At 49.2% G+C, this 19,261-nt stretch overlaps 1 protein-coding gene across 4 annotated transcripts in view; it reads right to left on the bottom strand.

Moving 5' to 3' along the window:
* Window positions 1-706: 706 nt before the first annotated feature.
* FAM219A (family with sequence similarity 219 member A) overlaps window positions 707-19,261 on the bottom strand; it is a gene marked incomplete at both ends in the record, with an annotated part of 51,477 nt that continues 32,922 nt past the window's right edge. Inside the window, 5 exons of one of the 4 annotated variants that reach the window (XM_079707048.1) lie at window positions 707-865; window positions 1,410-1,464; window positions 2,090-2,170; window positions 2,426-2,528; window positions 5,346-5,445. In XM_079707048.1, coding sequence (XP_079563174.1) covers window positions 707-865; window positions 1,410-1,464; window positions 2,090-2,170; window positions 2,426-2,528; window positions 5,346-5,445 — 498 coding nt within the window. The remainder of the gene's footprint in view (window positions 866-1,409; window positions 1,465-2,089; window positions 2,171-2,425; window positions 2,529-5,345; window positions 5,446-19,261) is intronic. The other 3 variants (XM_079707049.1, XM_079707050.1, XM_079707051.1) reach the window with 3 other exon arrangements.

Genomic DNA, 19,261 nt, shown 5'->3' with positions numbered 1-19,261 from the left:
ACCACCCTAAACTCTGGCTGTCTGTAAGGCCCACCTCACCCTCCACACAATCCAGAGAGGAAGGAAGCGGGTGAATGAGGCAAAGAGGAGAAAGAAGGCAGTGATCCCCAAGGGGTGGGGGACAGTATCCCACTGGGCACCTTTGTCAGGCTTCCCATCTAGAGATGAGGGGAGAAACGCAGATGGTACATGGGCCAGCAGGGGGGCATGTGGAGGCGGCTCTAAAGGGCTGGGCCCTGCCTCTACTGCCCTGGGCCTTTCTCCTTCCCAGACCCTTTCCTTGGCTGGTGCTGGGGGATTCATGGCTTCACATGGGTGGGTCCAAACCCCTGGCTTTGTGATCCCTCCCCCACTCATTACTGTTGGCCTCCCTGCAGTCCAGTCACCCCTTTCCTCTACTGGGCTGCAGCTTTGGGGAGGGGGCAGGATGCTGGGCGAGGTCCCCCAAGTAACTGAACAAACCGCCCCCTCCCCTCCTCAGCACTCCCGGGGGTGGAGAGAGACCCGGTTTTGGTTTCTCCGGCTCCATGAACACACAGAGGTACACGTCCTACCATAGGAGGAAGCAATGACTGTTACGAGGTTGGCGGCTGTAGGGGGCGCGGGGGCCGGGGGCAGGTGGACGAGCTGGGGAGGGGTTGGCCCCTGCCTGGTCCAACCTGGTCCCCGGCGGCCCCACCCCGGCCGGCCGCAGCGGCCCCACCAGCTACTGAATGTGACAGGCGGTGGAGGACGTGGCCTGGCAGCACATGCAGGTGGGGTTCACGGACTTCGGGGGGATGAGGTCCAGGTCCTCATCGTCGGGGATCTCGTCTAACCGGTAGCCGTCCTTCAGCAGCTGGATGTTCAAATCTTGGTTAATCTGCTGTAGGCAAAGGGGAGGGAGGTCAGGCTCGGGGCCATCTGGAGGCACCACTCAGGGCTGGGGCCACATGCCCAGGCCATCGGCGCCCAGCCCGTCGCATCCCAGGTCTCTCCGAAACCCCAGGCTTTGCACCTCCTCGGCCCCAGCCTCAGTTCTGGCCTCCCTTACAAGCACGTCCTCCTGGGGCCCCGCCCCGCTACACACCGCACCCCATTCTAAGGGCAACTTCCCACCTTAGGTCCTGCCTCTATTCAGGCCATGCCCTCATTTCAGGCCCACTCCCGTAAGGTGTCGTCTAGGTAAGGGCCCTGTTCCAACCCAGGTCCAAGCCCCGTCCCTAACCCTGGGCTCCTGGCACTAGAGGCGGAGTCCAAGGCCTCACCTTTCTTTCCGGCCAGATCTTATCCCAGGCCACCCCCTGCATGGGCTCCGCCTAGCTTTGCCCACTGCTCCTCTCAGGGTGTGATTTGGCGTTGGCCCCACCCCTTCTCTTGGAGGTGGGCCTGCTTACGTGTGTTTAGGACAGGAAGGGATGGGGCCTCACCTCAGCAGAGGAGTAGCCAGAGGAGGAATATCTGGACATGTCAAAGTCGTCATCACTGGCCGCAGGGGAAAGAAAACAGAGAGGAAGTGACTCCCATATATTAAATAGAAAACTCTCTCTACCTCCCCCCACCGCCATCAGTCAATACCTCACCCCTCCCCGACACTTCCAAATAAACAGCACGGTCTCAATAAAAATGGTGCTTGCTGTGCGAATGCAGTTTCAAGACAGGTTCCCTAGCTCCACCCTTCTAAATTAATTGCCCCCCTTAGCCTCCTAAATCCCCCAGAGCCCTCCCTCCTTTTTATTCTAGGCTCAAATTACCCTGGTTTGTTGGGTTTTCCCAAAGTCCAGATCTAGCCAGGTATGTTCCCAGCAGTAGGGCGCCTTCCTCAGAGGGGCCAGGGTGCCATGCAAGGCATCAGGGCCCATTTTAGGGGCAGCCATTGGACCAGCTGTCCCAGGACAGCAGCAGATTGCATAGTTGCCTTTTCCTCTCTCTGCTCTCCCCCACCTCCAGGTAAAAAGTTCCATTCCTTGGGGGGGTTCACACTTGGAGAGCTCCTGGCTGAGGAACACCCCAATTCTGACAATATAGCAAGTATGTCCTATACAGCCCACTTGTGTGTTTGCACAGGCTGCTGTGGCTTGCCCGGCTGCCCCAATGTCTCTGTACACACCTGTCCGTGTCAAGGGCTACCAGTGGCTTCTCGTCTGGGCTCTGGTCAAGCGAGGAGTAGCCTTTATTGGGGACGACCAGCCTGGGTGGAGAATTGTGGGGACTGGATTGGCAACTGAAGCACACAAGCCTGGCAAGGAACTGGGTTAGGCTGTGCCGACCACCTCCCTCACCCCTACGCCACCCTCGCCACCTTGGATCCTGGGAGACCCTCTCCTCTCAGAGAGGAGCTGGGCCTGAGGAGGGAGGGAAGACGGGAGGCTCAGAACCAGCAGAGATAGGTGCTGGCTGGCAGGGCCCTGGTGGGGTGGAGAGGGGTTGGGGTGGGGGGCTCTACCTTGTCCGGGCCATGACATTGTTCTTCTTGGGTTGCTGGTTGACGGGGCTCCCCATGCTGCCATTCTTCAGGGAGCCCTTCCGGGCCAGCTCCCGCTGCTTCTCTGCAGGGGAACACGGGAAGGAAGCTGTGTCCTGCCCCCAGGGGCACCCTGCCTTACTGTTCGGGGCAGCCTGGGCTGGGCCTCCATGGTGAAACCCCTTGCTTCTCTAAGAACTGAGGCAGGAATCCAACTCCAGGCCCTGCTGCTCGGGAGAGACAGTACTTGGCTCTGAACAACCTGAGGCAGATAGTAAGGGGGCAACATGAGGAGGCTGACCCCTGTCTTCCAGGAGCTGTACTCCCAAGTGGGACAGCTAGTGTGTGCTTGATTCCAGAGAAAGGTTGGAGCAGGAGACATAGAGCAGAAGGATGGCAGGGCTTCCTGCAGGTGACACCTTGAGATGGAGAGAGGAGGGCATTCTAGTAAGGAGGGAGAGTGTACAGAAAAATGCACTTAGAAGTTGAGTGTAATAAGTGTGGATGTGGATGGGATGGAGGGGTGAAGATGGAGGGAGGTCAGTTTAGAAAAGTAGGATACATTTATTCAGTCATTTATTTATTCAGCAAACATCTGTGTCACCAGTCATGTCTCAGGTCCTGTGCTAAGGGGCTAGGGGCTCCCTCTGATTACAGACTCAGAGCATGAAGGCCTTGAATGCCAAACAGACGAGTTAGGGATTAATGCAGAAGGAAAAGAAGCCACTGAAGGTTGTAGAGTGGGAGGGGCAGCATGGGGCTGGCAGGGTAAGGGGCAGGAGGCTGGCGGAGCCCCTCTGCCTAGACTACTTCTGACACATCTGTCAGCCTCTGAATTCTCTGAGGCTCCACAGCCTACCAGATTCATGGGGCTGGCAACCAGGTGACCCATTGCCTCATGTGTGGCCCTGTTACCAGTAGCCAGTTGCTGCCTGGGCCCTAGAGGAGGCCTGGCTACCCACTCCTCCTCGTCATTTCAGCCCCGATGTAGGAAAAAGGACTGCCAGGGGAAAGCTCTCATAAAATAACCACAAGCTCCAGAAAGGAAGGATGGGATGGGCATTTCCAGCTACTGTGACTCTGGAATTTCCTCGATCTCCATGTCTCCGTGTCTCTCATCTCCCAGTCTCTAACCCTCTTTCTTTGCCACTGCTCACCTGACTCCCTCAAACCTGCCTCCACCTCTTTTCCAGCAGGCAGCACCTGCCATTACCACCCCAAGCCTCTAGGGGGTGCAATTTGCCTTAAAGTTCCTGGTGGGGATTTTCCTCAGGGCAACTGGGACGAGGTTGTGAATTTTCTAGAGGAGCTTTGGTGGTAATGTAATGGGCAGGACAAAAGAGTGTCATTTTATTTATTTCATTTTATTTTATTTTATTTTTAAGTGTTATTTTAAAAGCATGTCGGAATTGTTTGAAACAAAAAATGCTAACAATAAACTGGGAAAACCAAACTACAGACTACTATGCAACTATTTGAAAGAATGAAGTCATTCTCTATATACTGATATTGGAAGGGGTTCTAAGACATTAAGTGGAAAACAAAAACAAAAACAAAAACAAAAATAGTTTCAGAAAATATGTACAGTATGATACCACTTGTGTTAAAATAAAAAATAAAATGAAAAAACTAAAAAACACTTGGAATGATGATCTCTGGGGAGGAGAATATGACGGGGGAGAGTAAAGGAGAAGTTATACTTGTTAAAATACTTGTATGTTTTGTGTGTGTGTGATACGCGGGCTTCTCACTGTTGTGACCTCTCCCGTTGCGGAGCACAGGCTCCGGACGCGCAGGCTCAGTGGCCATGGCTCAGCCAGCCGCTCCGCGGCATGTGGGATCTTCCCGGACCGGGACACGAACCCGTGTCCCCTGCATCGGCAAGCGGACTCTCAACAACTGTGCCACCAGGGAAGCCCGGCAGAGAAGTTTTGAAGGATAGTGACGGCCTGTATTTAATTGTTAACTCTTTCCTGGATGCAGTATGTTATAACTTCTCTTCGTGAAAACAAATTTTTATTTTTTATTTTTATTTTTATTTATTTTTGGCCACACCTTGTGGCTTGCGGGATCTTAGTTCCCTGACCAGGGATCAAACCCAGGCCCTCGGCAGTGGAAGCACGGAGTCCTAAACACTGGACTGCTAGGGAATTCCCGAAGGCAAATTTTTAATTACAAGCCTGTTATGCATGGCAGCCTTGGGTGAGTGAAACTGGTCCCTGAAGGGAGAGACGCAGTGTTCGGTGTAGGGTGAAGTGACAACAGCAGCTGCAGGAGCTCTGGGCAATGGTTGGGAGACATGTGACTTCAAAGGAGCAGGCTGTAGCATAAACTGTCTTTGGAGTGGACGTGAGATAAACCCCCAAGGGAAAGGTGACCCTGGAGAGTGGGGGAGAGATTTGGGTTTATTAAGAAACTATGGGAAAGCTCCCCCAAACAGGAGCCGACGAGATCCTGAGATCTCCAGATAGGCTGACACAGGAATGGGGAGAGGGGCTCAGCTTCTAGGCTTTGGGAGCCTCATTCCTTTCTACCCCTCAGACACAACAACTGACACCCCACCTCTAAGGCAGCTTCCTCTTAGCCTGGTCCAGTGTTTGATGGGACTTCCAACCCACTCTCTGGGGTTCCATGCTTTTACCCCTGCAGCTATCCCCTGGAATACCTGGAGCCTTCTTGGCCTCAGAGATGCCTCTAGAGCTCTGGGCTCCTGTAGAGAACTGTAATTTCCCTCTTGGCCTTGCAGGAGATAAGGTGCCTGGCAGTGCCAATGACTTGGTGGCTGGAGTCTTGGAATCAGCTAGCCCGAGTTGGTTTATTTGTGGTACCTCATTGTAGACCCAGCCCAGAGCACCTTGTCTGTCCACTCCCCACATTTCCCTCACCCCCCAGACACACTCACCCAGCTTCACTTGGAGCGGGGATGGTTTGTAATTCATGGCTACTGACTCACCCTCCCGGGCGTCACAGTCTCCGTCTGAGATGGAGGCGGCGGCTGGGTCCTGGGGGAGAAAGCAGAGATAGGGAGCTGTTAGGAAGTGAACACAGGGGGCTGCTGTCACCTGTCCTCTGGAGGTATTTTTCCCTGGCAGCAGGCAGGGTATTCAGGGAGGGAGGGACAGACCCATCTACCATGGGAGGAAGACACTGAGCTGGGTGGAAGAGCCAAGGATCTCAGCCCTGCTTACACCCACCTGAGTGCCTATCTTTTAAGTCCTGTGTGATCCACCTCCCCCAGGAAGCCTACCTCAATTCCTTCAACCCAAAGGACCACCTTCTCCAACCTCCCATGCTCGTGGCCCTGCTCCTCAGGGCCCTTCCTATGTACTTGTTTGGAAAGGTCTTTCTAGATTCCTGTGAGTTTAAGTCTGCATTAGGTCAGGGTAGGTGCTCCCTGAGACAGGCCTTCTCCCTCTGTTTCCCCTAACACTGGATGATCCCTTCACAGGATCCAGAGAACTGACTGTCCAAGCCAGGCTAGACTTCAAGGCTGCAGCCACAGCAGTTCTAATGAGGACTTCTCCATTTCACAGATGAGTCCTAAAGAGTGTCTCCTGCGAGAACCTAAATGGTTGGCTGGGAATGGTAGGTGAGAAGACAAATAATGACAAATCAGCCGGTGGCCAGTTAGTCCTGTGTTGCCCACACAGGGCTTGACGCTACAGATGACAAGGAAGGTAGGAAAGCATGCATCCTGTGCATCGTCCAGGGTCTGCAACTGTTTCGATCTTCCTCACTGCCCTCCTTACTGACTTCTTCCCATTGCGATGGGCGCCGTGCTGCCCAGAGTCCTACTCTAGACTCACTATTCCCTCCCAAACACCCCAAATCTCTGCTACAAGATCCAGGGCCTTGGCCCACCCTGCCTCAGTCAGATGGAAGGGGCTGGAGCCATTCACATTCTCCCTGAGAAACTGATGACCAACCATTGATACAGGTGCTGCCACCCTAACCATCTGCCTAGGGTCACAGAGTGGTATGCCTAAGGTCTAAGGATTGCAGAGAGGATCCAGGGCTGTGCCTGCTCTGCCTCTGGGGACAGGGAGCGCAGACAGATAGGCAGGCAGAATGCTCCAGGCCCAGGGATCTGAGTGGCTTCTGGTGACCCATCAAGGGAAGGGTATATAGCCATTAGGGTGATTTCTGTTCCCTTTAGAATGAAGCAGTGGGGATGAAAACACGCTTGTCACTAAGGGAAAAGGGAAAAGTCTAGAATGTTTGGGAGGGAAATCCTGGCCTTGTCTATGTTTCCTTAGGCCATCCAGAGTGCAAGGCCCAGGGTGGGCTGTGTTGCCATAGTGGTTTGTGAGTTCCCGAGGGCAGAACCTGGGCCTGTGTCCTCTGCTTCGATTTCCATCCTTAGCTGTCCTTGAGGGGGATGGGACAGGAAGGTAGATCAGGTGTGAGGTGGGGCGGGGAGCTGCAGAGCCTGCATCCCAGGCAACTTCCCATGCCACAGTCTTTCCAAGTCCCTCATCCTCTGCCTCCCTGGCTCAGCTCCTTCTTGGGAGACTGATTACTGGCAGCATCTGTCCCCTGCAGCCCTGGAGCAGGAGGCCTCTAGTGGCCCTTACATGCCTCTCTGTGGCCAAAACAGCCTCGCAAGTGCTGCCTGTAGGGAACGTGGAGACCTGACGGCTGAGCTCTAGGCTGCAGGGAAGGTTCACTCCCAAAGCAGCCCGAGGGCCGGCTTCTCAAAGGGTAAAACCCATAAACGTGCCTGTGGAGCCCTACCAGGGAAGCAGTGGTAGATTTCCAATGTCCTCTACTTTTTCTGTAGCATTTGTCACATGTCACACATACCACATCCATTTGGAAATGGTTTCCTCCCCTGGCTTCCAGGACACTATGCCCCTTGGCTCATCTTGCCTCTTTGACCATCATCCCTGCCTCCTCCAACAGCTAACTTTAAGAACCCAGGCTCTCAGGCATTTGGGGCTAACTTTCCCTCCTCAGTGCAGATGAATTCATCAGAGTTTCCTCTCTCAGGCTGGAGGTACTAGGTGGCAACACCGGAGGGCGGTGGTGCAGGAAGGATGGGGGGCTGGGAAGCTGTTGAGCAACTCTGGTCACAGGGGCCCATGTGTGGTCCCTGCGGCCACTGGGCAGGTCCTAGTGGCATTTGATCCTTGAGTGAAACTGCCAGTCCCTTTGGGTCAAGAGCCAGGGTGCAAAGCCCTAGGCTGAGAGGTCCCATGCAAACTCATCATTCAGCATCTCCCCGTCATTGTCCATGATAGAAGGCCATCTGAGTGGCAGGAACAAAGATCTCTGGCACTGTGCCTGCAAACTCAAGCCTTTACTATGGGCTTCCTGGATGTCTTTCCTGAGACATGCAGCCAATGCACCATGACCATCACATGGAAATGTAACCAGGGAGATTAAATGTGAAATATTTATGAGTATAAGTATCAGAGAGGAATCCAGGCAGAAGGAAGCATCTGGCTCCAAGAAATCAGGGAGAATTTAAAATGCCCCCCAAGGACACCTGACAGGAGTTAGCTAGATCCAGGAACTAGAGTGGCGATTAGCAAGATTATTAATAAACACTCAGCAGAGACAGACATTGAAATGCATCTCTAACAGCAACCTGTTTCTACAACCCTGCATACAAATTCTCCAAAGACTACAGAGATGATTAATAGCTCAATCTCACTGTTTCTGGGACAGAATATATAGGCTAATGGCCAATGCAAAGCCAGTATAACTAGAGGAAGGAAAAAGTGCCAGAAGAATCTTTAAGAGTTAGTCTGGTCCAGTGCTTTTCATTCAGCTGTCTTTCCTGAACCCTGTGTCTTGGGCAGGGCTGAGTGAGAGAGGAAAGTAATAGGAGGGGATCCGGCTTGCCTTCAACCAGAATAGATCCGTTTTGATTTCATTTACATATCAGCCTTTCTGCAAGATTTTGGTTGAAGAAAGGGTTTTATTGCTTTTTAAAAAAGGGTGGGGGAGGGATTTAAAACACATTGATTTAGTCAAATCTTTTAAAAATGCTTTACTATAGAACTTATTAAATTTACATAAAAACAGAGGAAACAATACAGGGAGACCAATTTAGACTATTCTTTTAAAAAATCCTGGGGACTTCCCTGGTGGTCCAGTGGATAAGACTCTGCGCTCCCAATGCAGGGGGCCCGGGTTCGATCCCTGGTCAGGGAACTAGATCCTGCAATGCATGCTGCAACTAAGAGTCCGCATGCTGCAACTAAGAGTCCGCATGCTGCAACTAAGATTCCACATGCTGCAACTAAGAAGTCCGCATGCTGCAACTAAAGATCTCTCATGCCGCAACAAAGATCCCGCATGCCACAACTAAGACTCAGCGCAGCCTAGATAAATGTTTTTAAAAACTTAAAAATCCTCTAAAATTAAAAAAAAAATCCATCTTTAAAAAAGAAAATCCTGCCTCCTCCGTTTACTAGCTGTGTGATCTGGGATTTAGTTTCCTCATCTGTAGAGTGGGACTAATACTAATACCTATGTCAAAAGTTTCTGTGAGGATAAATTGATACTATGTAATCTAGTGCTTAATATGTAAGCATTTAGAATAGTAGTTAGTATACTACATACTGAGCACTACATTTGTGCTAGCTATAAAGTTTTTATTAGTACAGGCTCCATGGGACCCACACAATCATGAACAATATGCCCTGGCAGTGACTGATCCACAGCAGCACCCCTGGCACCACATGTGTTGGGGCCTGGCTTATGTGCGAAGGTGTCTGTGGAATAGATGCTCCCTCCACAGGGTGAGGAGGGGCCTGATCAGGGGGCATTCTGTCTCCTCTCTTGCCTCACTTCATTATGCTGCATTTCTCTCACTTATTTAACAGTGGTAGGCCTGGGGCTCATAAAGATAAACAGAAATAGGCCCATCCTTGAGGAACTCCCAGTAATTATCAGTAAATGTAACAAGGGCCATAAAAGTAGAGGGAAAGGGACAAAGTAGTCAGAGAAAACTTCACAGAGGAAGACACTTGAAAAGATCTCAAAACAGCAGTTCACCAGTTAGCTTAAGAGGAAGGAGGAAGGATGTTCAGGGAACATCTGCAAAGGCTCAGAAGCCTGAAACTAGCATTGCATATTCAAGGAACAGTATTTTGCTATAGTTGAAATCTAGAAGGCATGATGAAAAGTGGCAGGAAATAAAGTTGTGGGGCCAGGAGGGCTCAGACTGCAGGAGAGGATGGGTTTTGATTTTGTTCTTTACTCAGAATATGATGGGGAAGCCAGTGAAGCCTTGAGTGGGGGAGTAACATGATCAGATTTGAGGTGGAGAAGGACCCTCTCATAGCCATATAGAAGATGGAGAGGAAGGGAATGAGACTGAAGGTCAGAAAACTACTGCAACAGTGCCAGCAGGAGATGACAGGGACCTGAACTAAGCAGAAGCAGAAGATAAAAGGCCAGAAAGGAGGATGTTAAAGAGGGTAGAGTGGCAGACTTTAGAGATAAGATGTAGAAGAAGGAGTCCAGACATTCCTAGTTTTCTGTCTGGAGTAATTGGGAAAGGGGCGCTAATTACTAAAACAGACGATGCAGGAGAAGGCAGAACTACACTCAGGGAAAATCAGATGAGCTCAGTATGGGACATGTTGAGCCTTGAAGTGTCTTTTGGACACTTAGATGGCATCATTAGTCAGTAGGAACTGAGGTTTGGGATCTCAGGAAAGAGATGTGGACTGGTGGTGATGGAAGCCCACAGAGGAGAATAAGTCTTCTCAGAGAGAACGAGCACAGTGAAAAGAGACAGGAGCCAAGAATGGAGTCCTGAGGAGCATCCAGTCTTAGGGAATGAGTGGAAGAAGAAGACTGAGTAGGAGCAGAAACACGAGATGTAGAAAAAGATCTAGGGAGACCTTCAAGTGGTTTCAAGGTGGAAGAAATCAACAGGGTCAAATAAACACATGAGTCCATAAGATAAAGACAATAGTTAGAAATAAGGAAGTCACAGGTGGCCTCAGCAAACAGAGTTTTGGTTGAATGGTAAGAACAGAGCCCAGATTACAGGGGATTTAGGAGGGAATAGGAGATGAGGAAGTAGAGACAGTGAACACAGGCTACTTTTTCAAGGAGCTAAACTGAGAAGAGAAGGAATGAGAGTGAATGACTGTCAGAGAGAGCTTTGGAGCTGAAGGATTCTTTGGAGCTAGGGAACACCTGACCACTGTCCTAGACTGAAGGGAAGGAAGGTGGGTCAACAAGGAGATGTTTGATGGAGCATGGTCTTTGAGGAGTCAAGAGAAGATGGAACCAGAATCAGACCAGAGGAGGAAGGCTCCTTGCTGAAATGGAAGGGAGGTGAAGATGGGTGGGGGATGCAGATAACATGGAGGCAGAAAGGTGGGCGGAAAGTTAAGGGAGTTCATTCCTAAAAGCCTAGCTAAGTAAAGAAGGGGGTGAATGCTAAGGGATTGAGGAAAAGAGGGACACTTGGTGGCTAGCCAGGAGTGGAAGGAGATCAGACTGGTGGGGGTCCCAGCTACACAATCGTCATCTTTCACCCACCCTTGATCTCATCTTCAGGATGAAAGGCACTCTCCGTGGTGCTGAACAATTCTGCCTTTGTCTTGTGGACTGAGCACAGATGATTCCAACGACATGATTCAATTTTCACTTTCCCACAGGAAAGGTAACCTCTGTCCTCACCTTCAAGCACAAATTTTCCGGAAGATGAAAATTGAAATGGATTTAGAATGAGGTATGAAGAGGGAAAGTGCTTGCACCAACATTACCTAACCTTTCTTCCCCTAACACACATGAATTTTCCTCTAGGTTTAGGAGGGAGTTGGTGGAGGCAGTTCTGAGTTATGAAATACTGAAAGGCTACCTCTGGAATAGAGTCATGTCTGTACCTTGTTCAGTTCCCCTGGGCGAAAGCAGGAAGCAGGACAGAATTGGAGCAGGAACAGGGCCAGGAAGAAAGGTAGTGCTGACAAGGAAATGGGAAAACAGGGAAAGATCTGGAGATCAGGCCACTCTCTGACCAGTAGATGATGCAAGATAGGGTATCAAAGACCAACTCTGTTTCTGTCACAATTTGTTCAGCTCAGAAGCCACCTGGGGCTGTGGTCCCCTGCAGGGTTATGCCACTTCCCCAAAACATCTCTTGGCAATGGGTGGTAATAAGCATGTTTAGACATCAGTATTTTAGAGGGAGATCCCAAAAAGGCAACACTATGCCTTTGTATCCAATGTCCATGGCTTGGCAGAAAGCTAACCTCCAGTCCAAGAATATTCAGTAGCAGTCTAGGCATTGGTTAGACCTCTCTACTTCCCTGCAGATGGCTGTTCATTCAGCCTCTAATGCATTCATCTCTCTCTGACTCCACATCTCAACATGAGAATTAATTGGCCAACCTCACACTGGTCAGAATGGCCATCATCAAAAAATCTACAAACAATAAATACTGGAGAGGGTGTGGAGAAAAGGGAACTCTCTTGCACTGTTGGTGGGAATGTAAATTGATATAGCCACTATGGAGAACAGTATGGAGGTTCCTTAAAAAACTAAAAATAGAACTACCATATGACCCAGAAATCCCACTACTGGGCACATCATATACCCCGAGAAAACCATAATTCAAAAAGATACATGTACCACAATGTTCATTGCAGCACTATTTACAATTGCCAGGACATGGAAGCAACCTAAATATCCATCAACAGATGAATGGATAAAGAAGATGTGGCACATATATACAATGGAATATTACTCAGCCATAAAATGGAACGAAATTGAGTTATTTGTAGTGAGGTGGATGGACCTAGAATCTGTCATACAGAGTAAAGTAAGTCAGAAAGAGAAAAACAAATATCGTATGCTAACGCATATATATGGAATTTTAAAAAGTGGTACTGATGAACCTAGTGGAAGGGCAGGAATAAAAACACAGACGTAGAGAATGGACTTGGGGACATGGGGTGGGGGGAAGGGGAAGCTGGGATGAAGTGAGAGAGTAGCATTGACATATATACATTACCAAATGTGAAATGGATGGCTAGTGGGAAGCTGCTGCATAGCACAGGGAGATCAGCTCAGTGCTTTGTGACGACCTAGAGGGGTGGGATATGGAGGGTGGGAGGGAGGCTCAAGAGGGAGGGCATATGGGGACATATGTATACGTATAGCTGATTCACTTTGTTGTACAGCAGAAACTAACACAACATTGTAAAGCATTTATACTGCAATAAAGATGTGGAAAAAAACACAAAGAGAATTATTTGGCCAATGACAGTTCCTGCTCTGTGGTACGATCTGAAGTCCTGAGTCCCATTTCCTGAGTCCAGTTGTTGGGCAGCTCCCACTTTTATTCCCTATCTCCCCCTTCACCAAGATTTCTCCAGGAGCTGCCTGAATGGCCAGGCAATTGGCCAGGACTTCAGTCCTTTTAGGACACATAAGTGGGCCCTTAGGGGCCCCACTTATAGGGAAGGACAAAGACCTCTCTCAGGCATAAGGTCTTTTGGGGAATATCTGAAGGAGAATCAGGGAAACATAAGGGAGGGAGTCTTTCCAAATACTGTTCGTAGCTCTTACAAAGAGGGGAAGACGAACAGAAGAGCTGGGGAAGTCTGTGAAGCCTGAATCTGGGAGAGGGGGCAGAGGATCCTGTCAAGCTCAGGGAGGCCTCTCTTACCAGAGTCCAAATCCCCTCAATCTGCAAGGCTTTTCTCTAAAAGAAGACTCAATTCAAACAAGGTCAACACACTGAGTGTCCATTCCTTTTCAGCTCTGGACTTGGTGCTGGTAGTAGAGAAGGAAAGCACCCTTTCTCCACACACACCACACTTCTGCACAGCACTATGGGATAAAGCAAAGTTCCGCAGAAAGAAGTGGAAAGGATTCTTATGGCTGGGTTAGAGTTCAAGAACTCAAGTGAGTCCTGTGTGTAACTGAAGATTTTCTGTTTCCTTAAACAGCTCCTACGATGGAATTCATTACCAAAAACAAGCACCACCAAGCTTTAGTATCTTTGTGGTGGCTGTCATTGGGAGAACCAAAATGCAGAACCCCATGGCTAGTAACAGCTTTAGCCATGGTGAGTTTAATAGATTTTTCTATTATAAAGTAATACATGCCAAAATTTAAAAAAAATCACCTTGAGTTTTACCACTTTGAGGTAATCTTCGTTAATGTTCTAGTGTATTTGAGTCTTTTGTGTATACTACAGTAGCAACACTAGGGGGTTTCCCTCTCTGGGAGCTGGTGTTTCTCTTGTCCTCATGGTCAGGGGGGTGGGCTTCTAGGTACCATGTTGGTTCTGTGCGGTCTTGCCCTTGCTTAGACCAGGCGGAGCCAATCAGAGTCTCCCCCAGAATTGGGAAGTGGGACGATGAGGAGATGTAAAGCTCAAGACTGTAGATTAGGTAGGAGAGAAGGCCATTGGGTGGGGAGACAAGAATAAAGCTGATGTTCAGAAAGAAGCAAACACAAGAGACAGAGAAAGTCTTCCCTAGGTTTCAGGTTCTGATTCTAGAACTTGCCCTACCCTTCTAAGGTTTGACCTCATGCCTGTCCTTAGATACTATGAGGAAATCTAGTGTCCTTACTGTCTAGTTGCCTTTTTAGCTTATACTAGCTTGAGTTGGATTTTGTTACTATAACCAGTAAGTACCAACTAATAAATAGGCATAGAACAACATTTAAAGAAAAACACACTGTATCTTTTTTTTTTTTTTTTTTTTTTTTTTTTTTTTGTGGTACGCGGGCCTCTCACTGTTGTGGCCTCTCCCGTTGCGGAGCACAGGCTCCGGATGCGCAGGCTCAGCAGCCATGGCTCACGGGCCCAGCCGCTCCGCGGCATATGGGATCCTCCCAGACCGGGGCACGAACCCGTATCCCCTGCATCGGCAGGCGGACTCTCAACCACTGCGCCACCAGGGAGGCCCAACACACTGTATCTTATATTCTGTATTTAAAAAAAATTAGTATTAGGACATAATCAACTCTCCATAGTTTTACATAGCTTTCTTAACCATCAGCTTAATGACTGCATAATATCCATAGAGGGGATGTACAATAACTTTTTTTTTTTCGCGGTACGCAGGCCTCTCACTGTTGTGGCCTCTCCCATTGCGGAGCACAGGCTCCGGACGCGCAGGCTCAGCGGCCACGGCTCACGGGCCCAGCCGCTCCGCGGCATGTGGGATTTTCTCAGACCAGGGCACGAACCCGTGTCCCCTACATCGGCAGGCGGACTCTCAACCACTGCGCCACCAGGGAAGCCCTGTACAATAACTTTTTAACCATTCACTTATTTTGGACATTCATGTGGTTTGTACTTTTCCACTATTATAAATAATGCTACACTGAAATCCATATATATTTGCATTTAGGATGATTTCTTAAATAAAGTAGAATTACTAAGTAAAAAAGCATGAGCGCTTTTAAGATTCTTGATACATATTGCCAAACTGCTTTCCCAAAGGATTGTTCCAATTTACAATGCCTCCAGTCATGACCAAGAGCTATAGCAGGCCTTTTAGTATTTTATTTTTTGCTGTGTACCAAGGCATTTCAGGTCATCACATCTATCTATCATCTTCCAAGAGAGCTCTGCTCCAGTCCTTATTTACCTGGTTCCCTCTGGGAAATCTTCCTTCAAAGAATAGAATTTCCTCTGGGCATCATCTGCCAGACAAAATCTCCTGACTTGAGGCCACCAATTAACAAAAGGAGAGAAGACTATTACACTGCAGCTTGGGAAAGGCTCTAAGTGGAGCACCAGTACTGCCTAGTTAGTAGCTGGCCACCATGCTTCAGCTGGTCCCTGGCCTGAGCCAGCACATCAACTGTAGGAACTGTGACTGAAATTACAGAGCCAGGAGGCAAACCTCACAGAGTAAGTCTCCCTTGCTTTCAGACTTGGGGTGAGACAATTAACCAAAATGGCTCTGGAGTTATTCCAGAGAGAGTGGCAGTTCCTACTCTCTTACCCATTTATTGAGTTTTCAAAAATAGTTACTCAGAAACAGGGAGAGAAAAGGATGGGGAAAGATACGAAGCTAGTACTGGGATGGCAAAGAACTGTATTCATTTTTTAAATGGGGAGACAAGGGACCAGTGAGTTTTTAAAAAGATTTAGAATCCTGCTTTGCCTTCTTCATGGTTCGGACTGCTTATCCTAGATTGATGTTCTACTATTCATTCCCATTTCTACTCACCTGGAAACCCTATGACCAAAAAGCCTTTGTTTGGGAGACAGGACAAGTGCCTCAACTCAGGGACACTCACTGTAGCAGCTATGGCATGGGGGAAGCCTCTGCATAAAGGCCCAGGGGACAACCCTCGTGACCCAGGAGATAGGAGCCAGGGCCAGAAATTGAGAAACCTTGGTTCCTCTGGGAGGCTTGACTTGGCCTAGTCTCTGACCTTCATCCTTATCCTCAAGCTCATCCTCTGAGCCAGATGTTGAGGAGGCGCCTGTCTTTCCTTGGAGCAGCTAGAGACACAGGTTTTGGCCTATACAGTCTTGTGATCTGAAAGGTTTTTGAGCCCCAAATCCTGCTTCCCCCTCACCTGCTCCCATTTCAACCTCTTTAGGGAAAGACCATCTCACCTAATGAAGAAAGGGGGGGAAGGTGTAAAGATCTTTAAAAAGTAGATCAACAATGGCTAAAATGGTAAATTTTATATTATGTATATTTTACCACAATGGAAAAAAAAAAGATTGACTGGCAGGGCTTGAGGCAGAAGGAGAAGATGGGATGAGGGTGGGCAGTGGAGAGGAAGCAGTCCCTTCTCTTTTTTAATTCAGTTTCGGCCAACACAGACTTTGGAGACGAGACCTTTCATAGAAATGATTCTAAAATCAAGGGAGGGCTTCCCTGGTGGCGCAGTGGTTAAGAATCCGCCTGCCAATGCAGGGGACATGGATTCGAGCCCTGGTCCGGGAAGATCCCACATGCCGTGGAGCAACTAAGCCCGTGAGCCACAACTACTGAGCCCGCAAGCCATAACTACTGAAGCCCACGCTCTAGAGCCCGTGCTCCGCAACAAGAGAAGCCACCGCAATGAGAGACCTGCACACCACAACAAAGAGTAGCCCCTGCTCGCCGCAACTAGAGAAAGCCCGCATGCAGCAACAAAGACCCAAGGCAGCCAAATAAATAAATAAATAAATAAATAAATTTATTAAAAAATAAAATCAAGGGAGTGGGGCGAGGCAAGGGAATCTGGGGTTCTGGCAGGGTACAAAGGAGGGGGAAAAAAGGGGGACCAGATGTTCAGGGATACTAAAGCTTTAAGGAATGTGGTCCAGAGGATCCTTCAGTTTCTTTCCAGGATGTGGATTCTAGTTCCCCAATGTAAGGAAGGAGGCACAGAACACTGAGGAGAGATGCTGCCAGGGAACTGATACAGGGCATTTGGTTGGAGAGTTCTTGAGACTGGTCCTTCATCCAGTCAGCACATGGTAGGAAGCTGAAGCAAGAGAAATGTCAACAAACATTGACATTTGGTCTCGGCCCAGAATACTTGTGGATCTCATCTGGATCTTGGCTCCAAATCTCACTTGAGGATTTTTGATAAGCTTCAATTACTCAAGAGACTGAGTGAACCAGGACGGCACTGGTTCTTGAAACTTTTGCACTCCTTGATTTCCCAAGAAAGCAAAGTAGTAGTCTGAAAGTCTATGGGATGCCTTCCCAGAGCTTCCATCTCTGATGCCTTTCCTCTGGCCTTGGAAGAGTAAAGAGCTACTCAACTGCGATGGACAATGGACTTGAGGGCTGGTATCAAATAGCTGCTCTCTGTGGCATTTCCTGCCCCTGCCTTTCCTCTCCTTTTCATCCTCTTCTAACTCTCTAACCTCCATTGTGCTTGGCAAGCACCACTTTCTGCTCACACAGACAACTTGCAGTTCTAAAACTCAGCTCTCTGGCCAGAGAAGTCTCCTGTTCTTTCCTTTTTGTCATCCCAATAATTAAGCATTGGAGAGCTTGCAATTTGTTAAAAAAAAAAAAAAAAACTTGATGTTCACTGAAGACCAACAAGGGGCAGGCAGGGCCGATGCATTTTGGGGAGGGAAAAACACCAAGACCTGGTTCTTGCCAAGAGGACTTTAGTTGAAAGGTGGGGAGTTGACAGACACACAAATTAGCCTATGTTATGCAGAGAGAGGAGCATGGGAGGTAGGAATACATGAAGGGTGGTGGGAGCACAGAGGAGAGAGTGATGGCAGTGGAGGTTTGTTATCCTCCCTGACAAAGAGGGTCAGGCCTGGGAAGGAGCTTGATCAAAGCAGAGGCTCAGCTATTGGGTCAATGGGTACTTTGGCAAGAGGGTTTAGAGCAATGACTGGTGAGGCTTAGCCCTGGGACTAGGACTCTATTCTTACTACTTTTTTTTAATCTTCTTTTTAAAAAATATTTATTTATTTATTTGGTTGCACCAGGTCTTAGTTGTGGCCGGTGGGCTCCTTAGTTGCGGCTCACCAGCTCCTTAGTTGCAGCACGTGGGCTCCTTAGTTGTGGCATGCGAACCCTTAGTTGCGGCATGCATGTAGGATCTAGTTCCCTGACCAGGGATTGAACCCAGGCCCCCTGCATTGGGAGCGTGGAGTCTTATCCACTGCACCACCAGGGAAGTCTGTATTCTTACTACTTTTTTTTTTTTTTTTTTTTTGCGGTACGCGGGCCTCTCACTGTTGTGGCCTCTCCCGTTGCGGAGCACAGGCTCAGTACGTGCAGGCTCAGCAGCCATGGCTCACGGGCCCAGCTGCTCCGCGGCATGTGGGATCTTCCCGGACCGGGGTACGAACCCGTGTCCCCTGCATCGGCAGGCGGACTCTCAATCACTGCGCCACCAGGGAAGGCCCTTACTACTTTTTAATGCTGCTGCTAGTACAACCCCTACTCTGCCACAGGGCACTCAGCCCACCCCATTTCGGTGGGTCAAGTACAGAAATGTAGTGGGTTGAGTATATCAGGGGCTTTTCCTTTACCACTGAGATGCACAGACAACTCTCCCACAGGGAAGGGTCGAGAAGATCTAAGTGGGTGGCTGGGAAGTGTTTTTACTGGGAAGGCAAACAGGGATTCAGAGTCCTAAAAGAAAGATATGGTAGCTCTGGTGAAACAAACCCTCACTGCCTCAAGCAGTCACTCTCACCAGGCCTGCTTTGTGCAGCAGGGAGGTCAATGCTAAGGGCTCCTGGCAGCTCAGGGCTCAGCTCAGAAGTGGGGGAGGTCAGAGAAGGCAAGAAGAGCCATAAAGGCTCATGAACCCTATCTGAGTTTCCCTAGAGAAGTCAGTTCTTCGAGTGGCCAGTTGGTGGTGGAAGAGTAGGGGGAAGGGGAGATTCTAGACTAGCACAAGCTCAAGGCAAGTTTTCAGCTGTGAAGCCAGCCAGTTGCTGGTTATGCATCTTTCCAGGGAAACAATACTCATCTGCAAAGTTAGATGGTCTTGGGGTCCCTGCTGGAGGGCTACCCAGGCTCAAGGTGGGACAGAGTCTTTCCCTTCCCACCTGTCACTCCCTGGCTGGTGCAGTGACACTGAATGGATAACTCAAGGGTACAACCTCATTCCTGAGGCATCCACAGGAAGGCACCCTGAAATGACAAATAACCAATACCTACTCAAAGACCCCCTGTAGCTCTGAGCCCACACCTCTGAGGAACACCTCTTTTGCTCTGAAGACACCCGAGCAGGCTTCATCTCTTCTAGACAGTTCTGACACACCTGTACAGCTTACATCCTTCCATACCTGCTGAGCCTATCTGTGTACCTCTAGGATAGTACCTTTTTTTTTTTTTCAGTTTTAGTGCACATTACTTTAATGACAGTAGCTTCCAAAATTTTATGTACGCTGA

The sequence above is a fragment of the Hyperoodon ampullatus genome, assembly GCF_949752795.1.
Source record: "Hyperoodon ampullatus genome assembly, chromosome: 6".
NCBI lineage: Eukaryota > Metazoa > Chordata > Mammalia > Artiodactyla > Ziphiidae > Hyperoodon > Hyperoodon ampullatus.
This window is presented reverse-complemented; position numbering and strand designations above follow the sequence as displayed.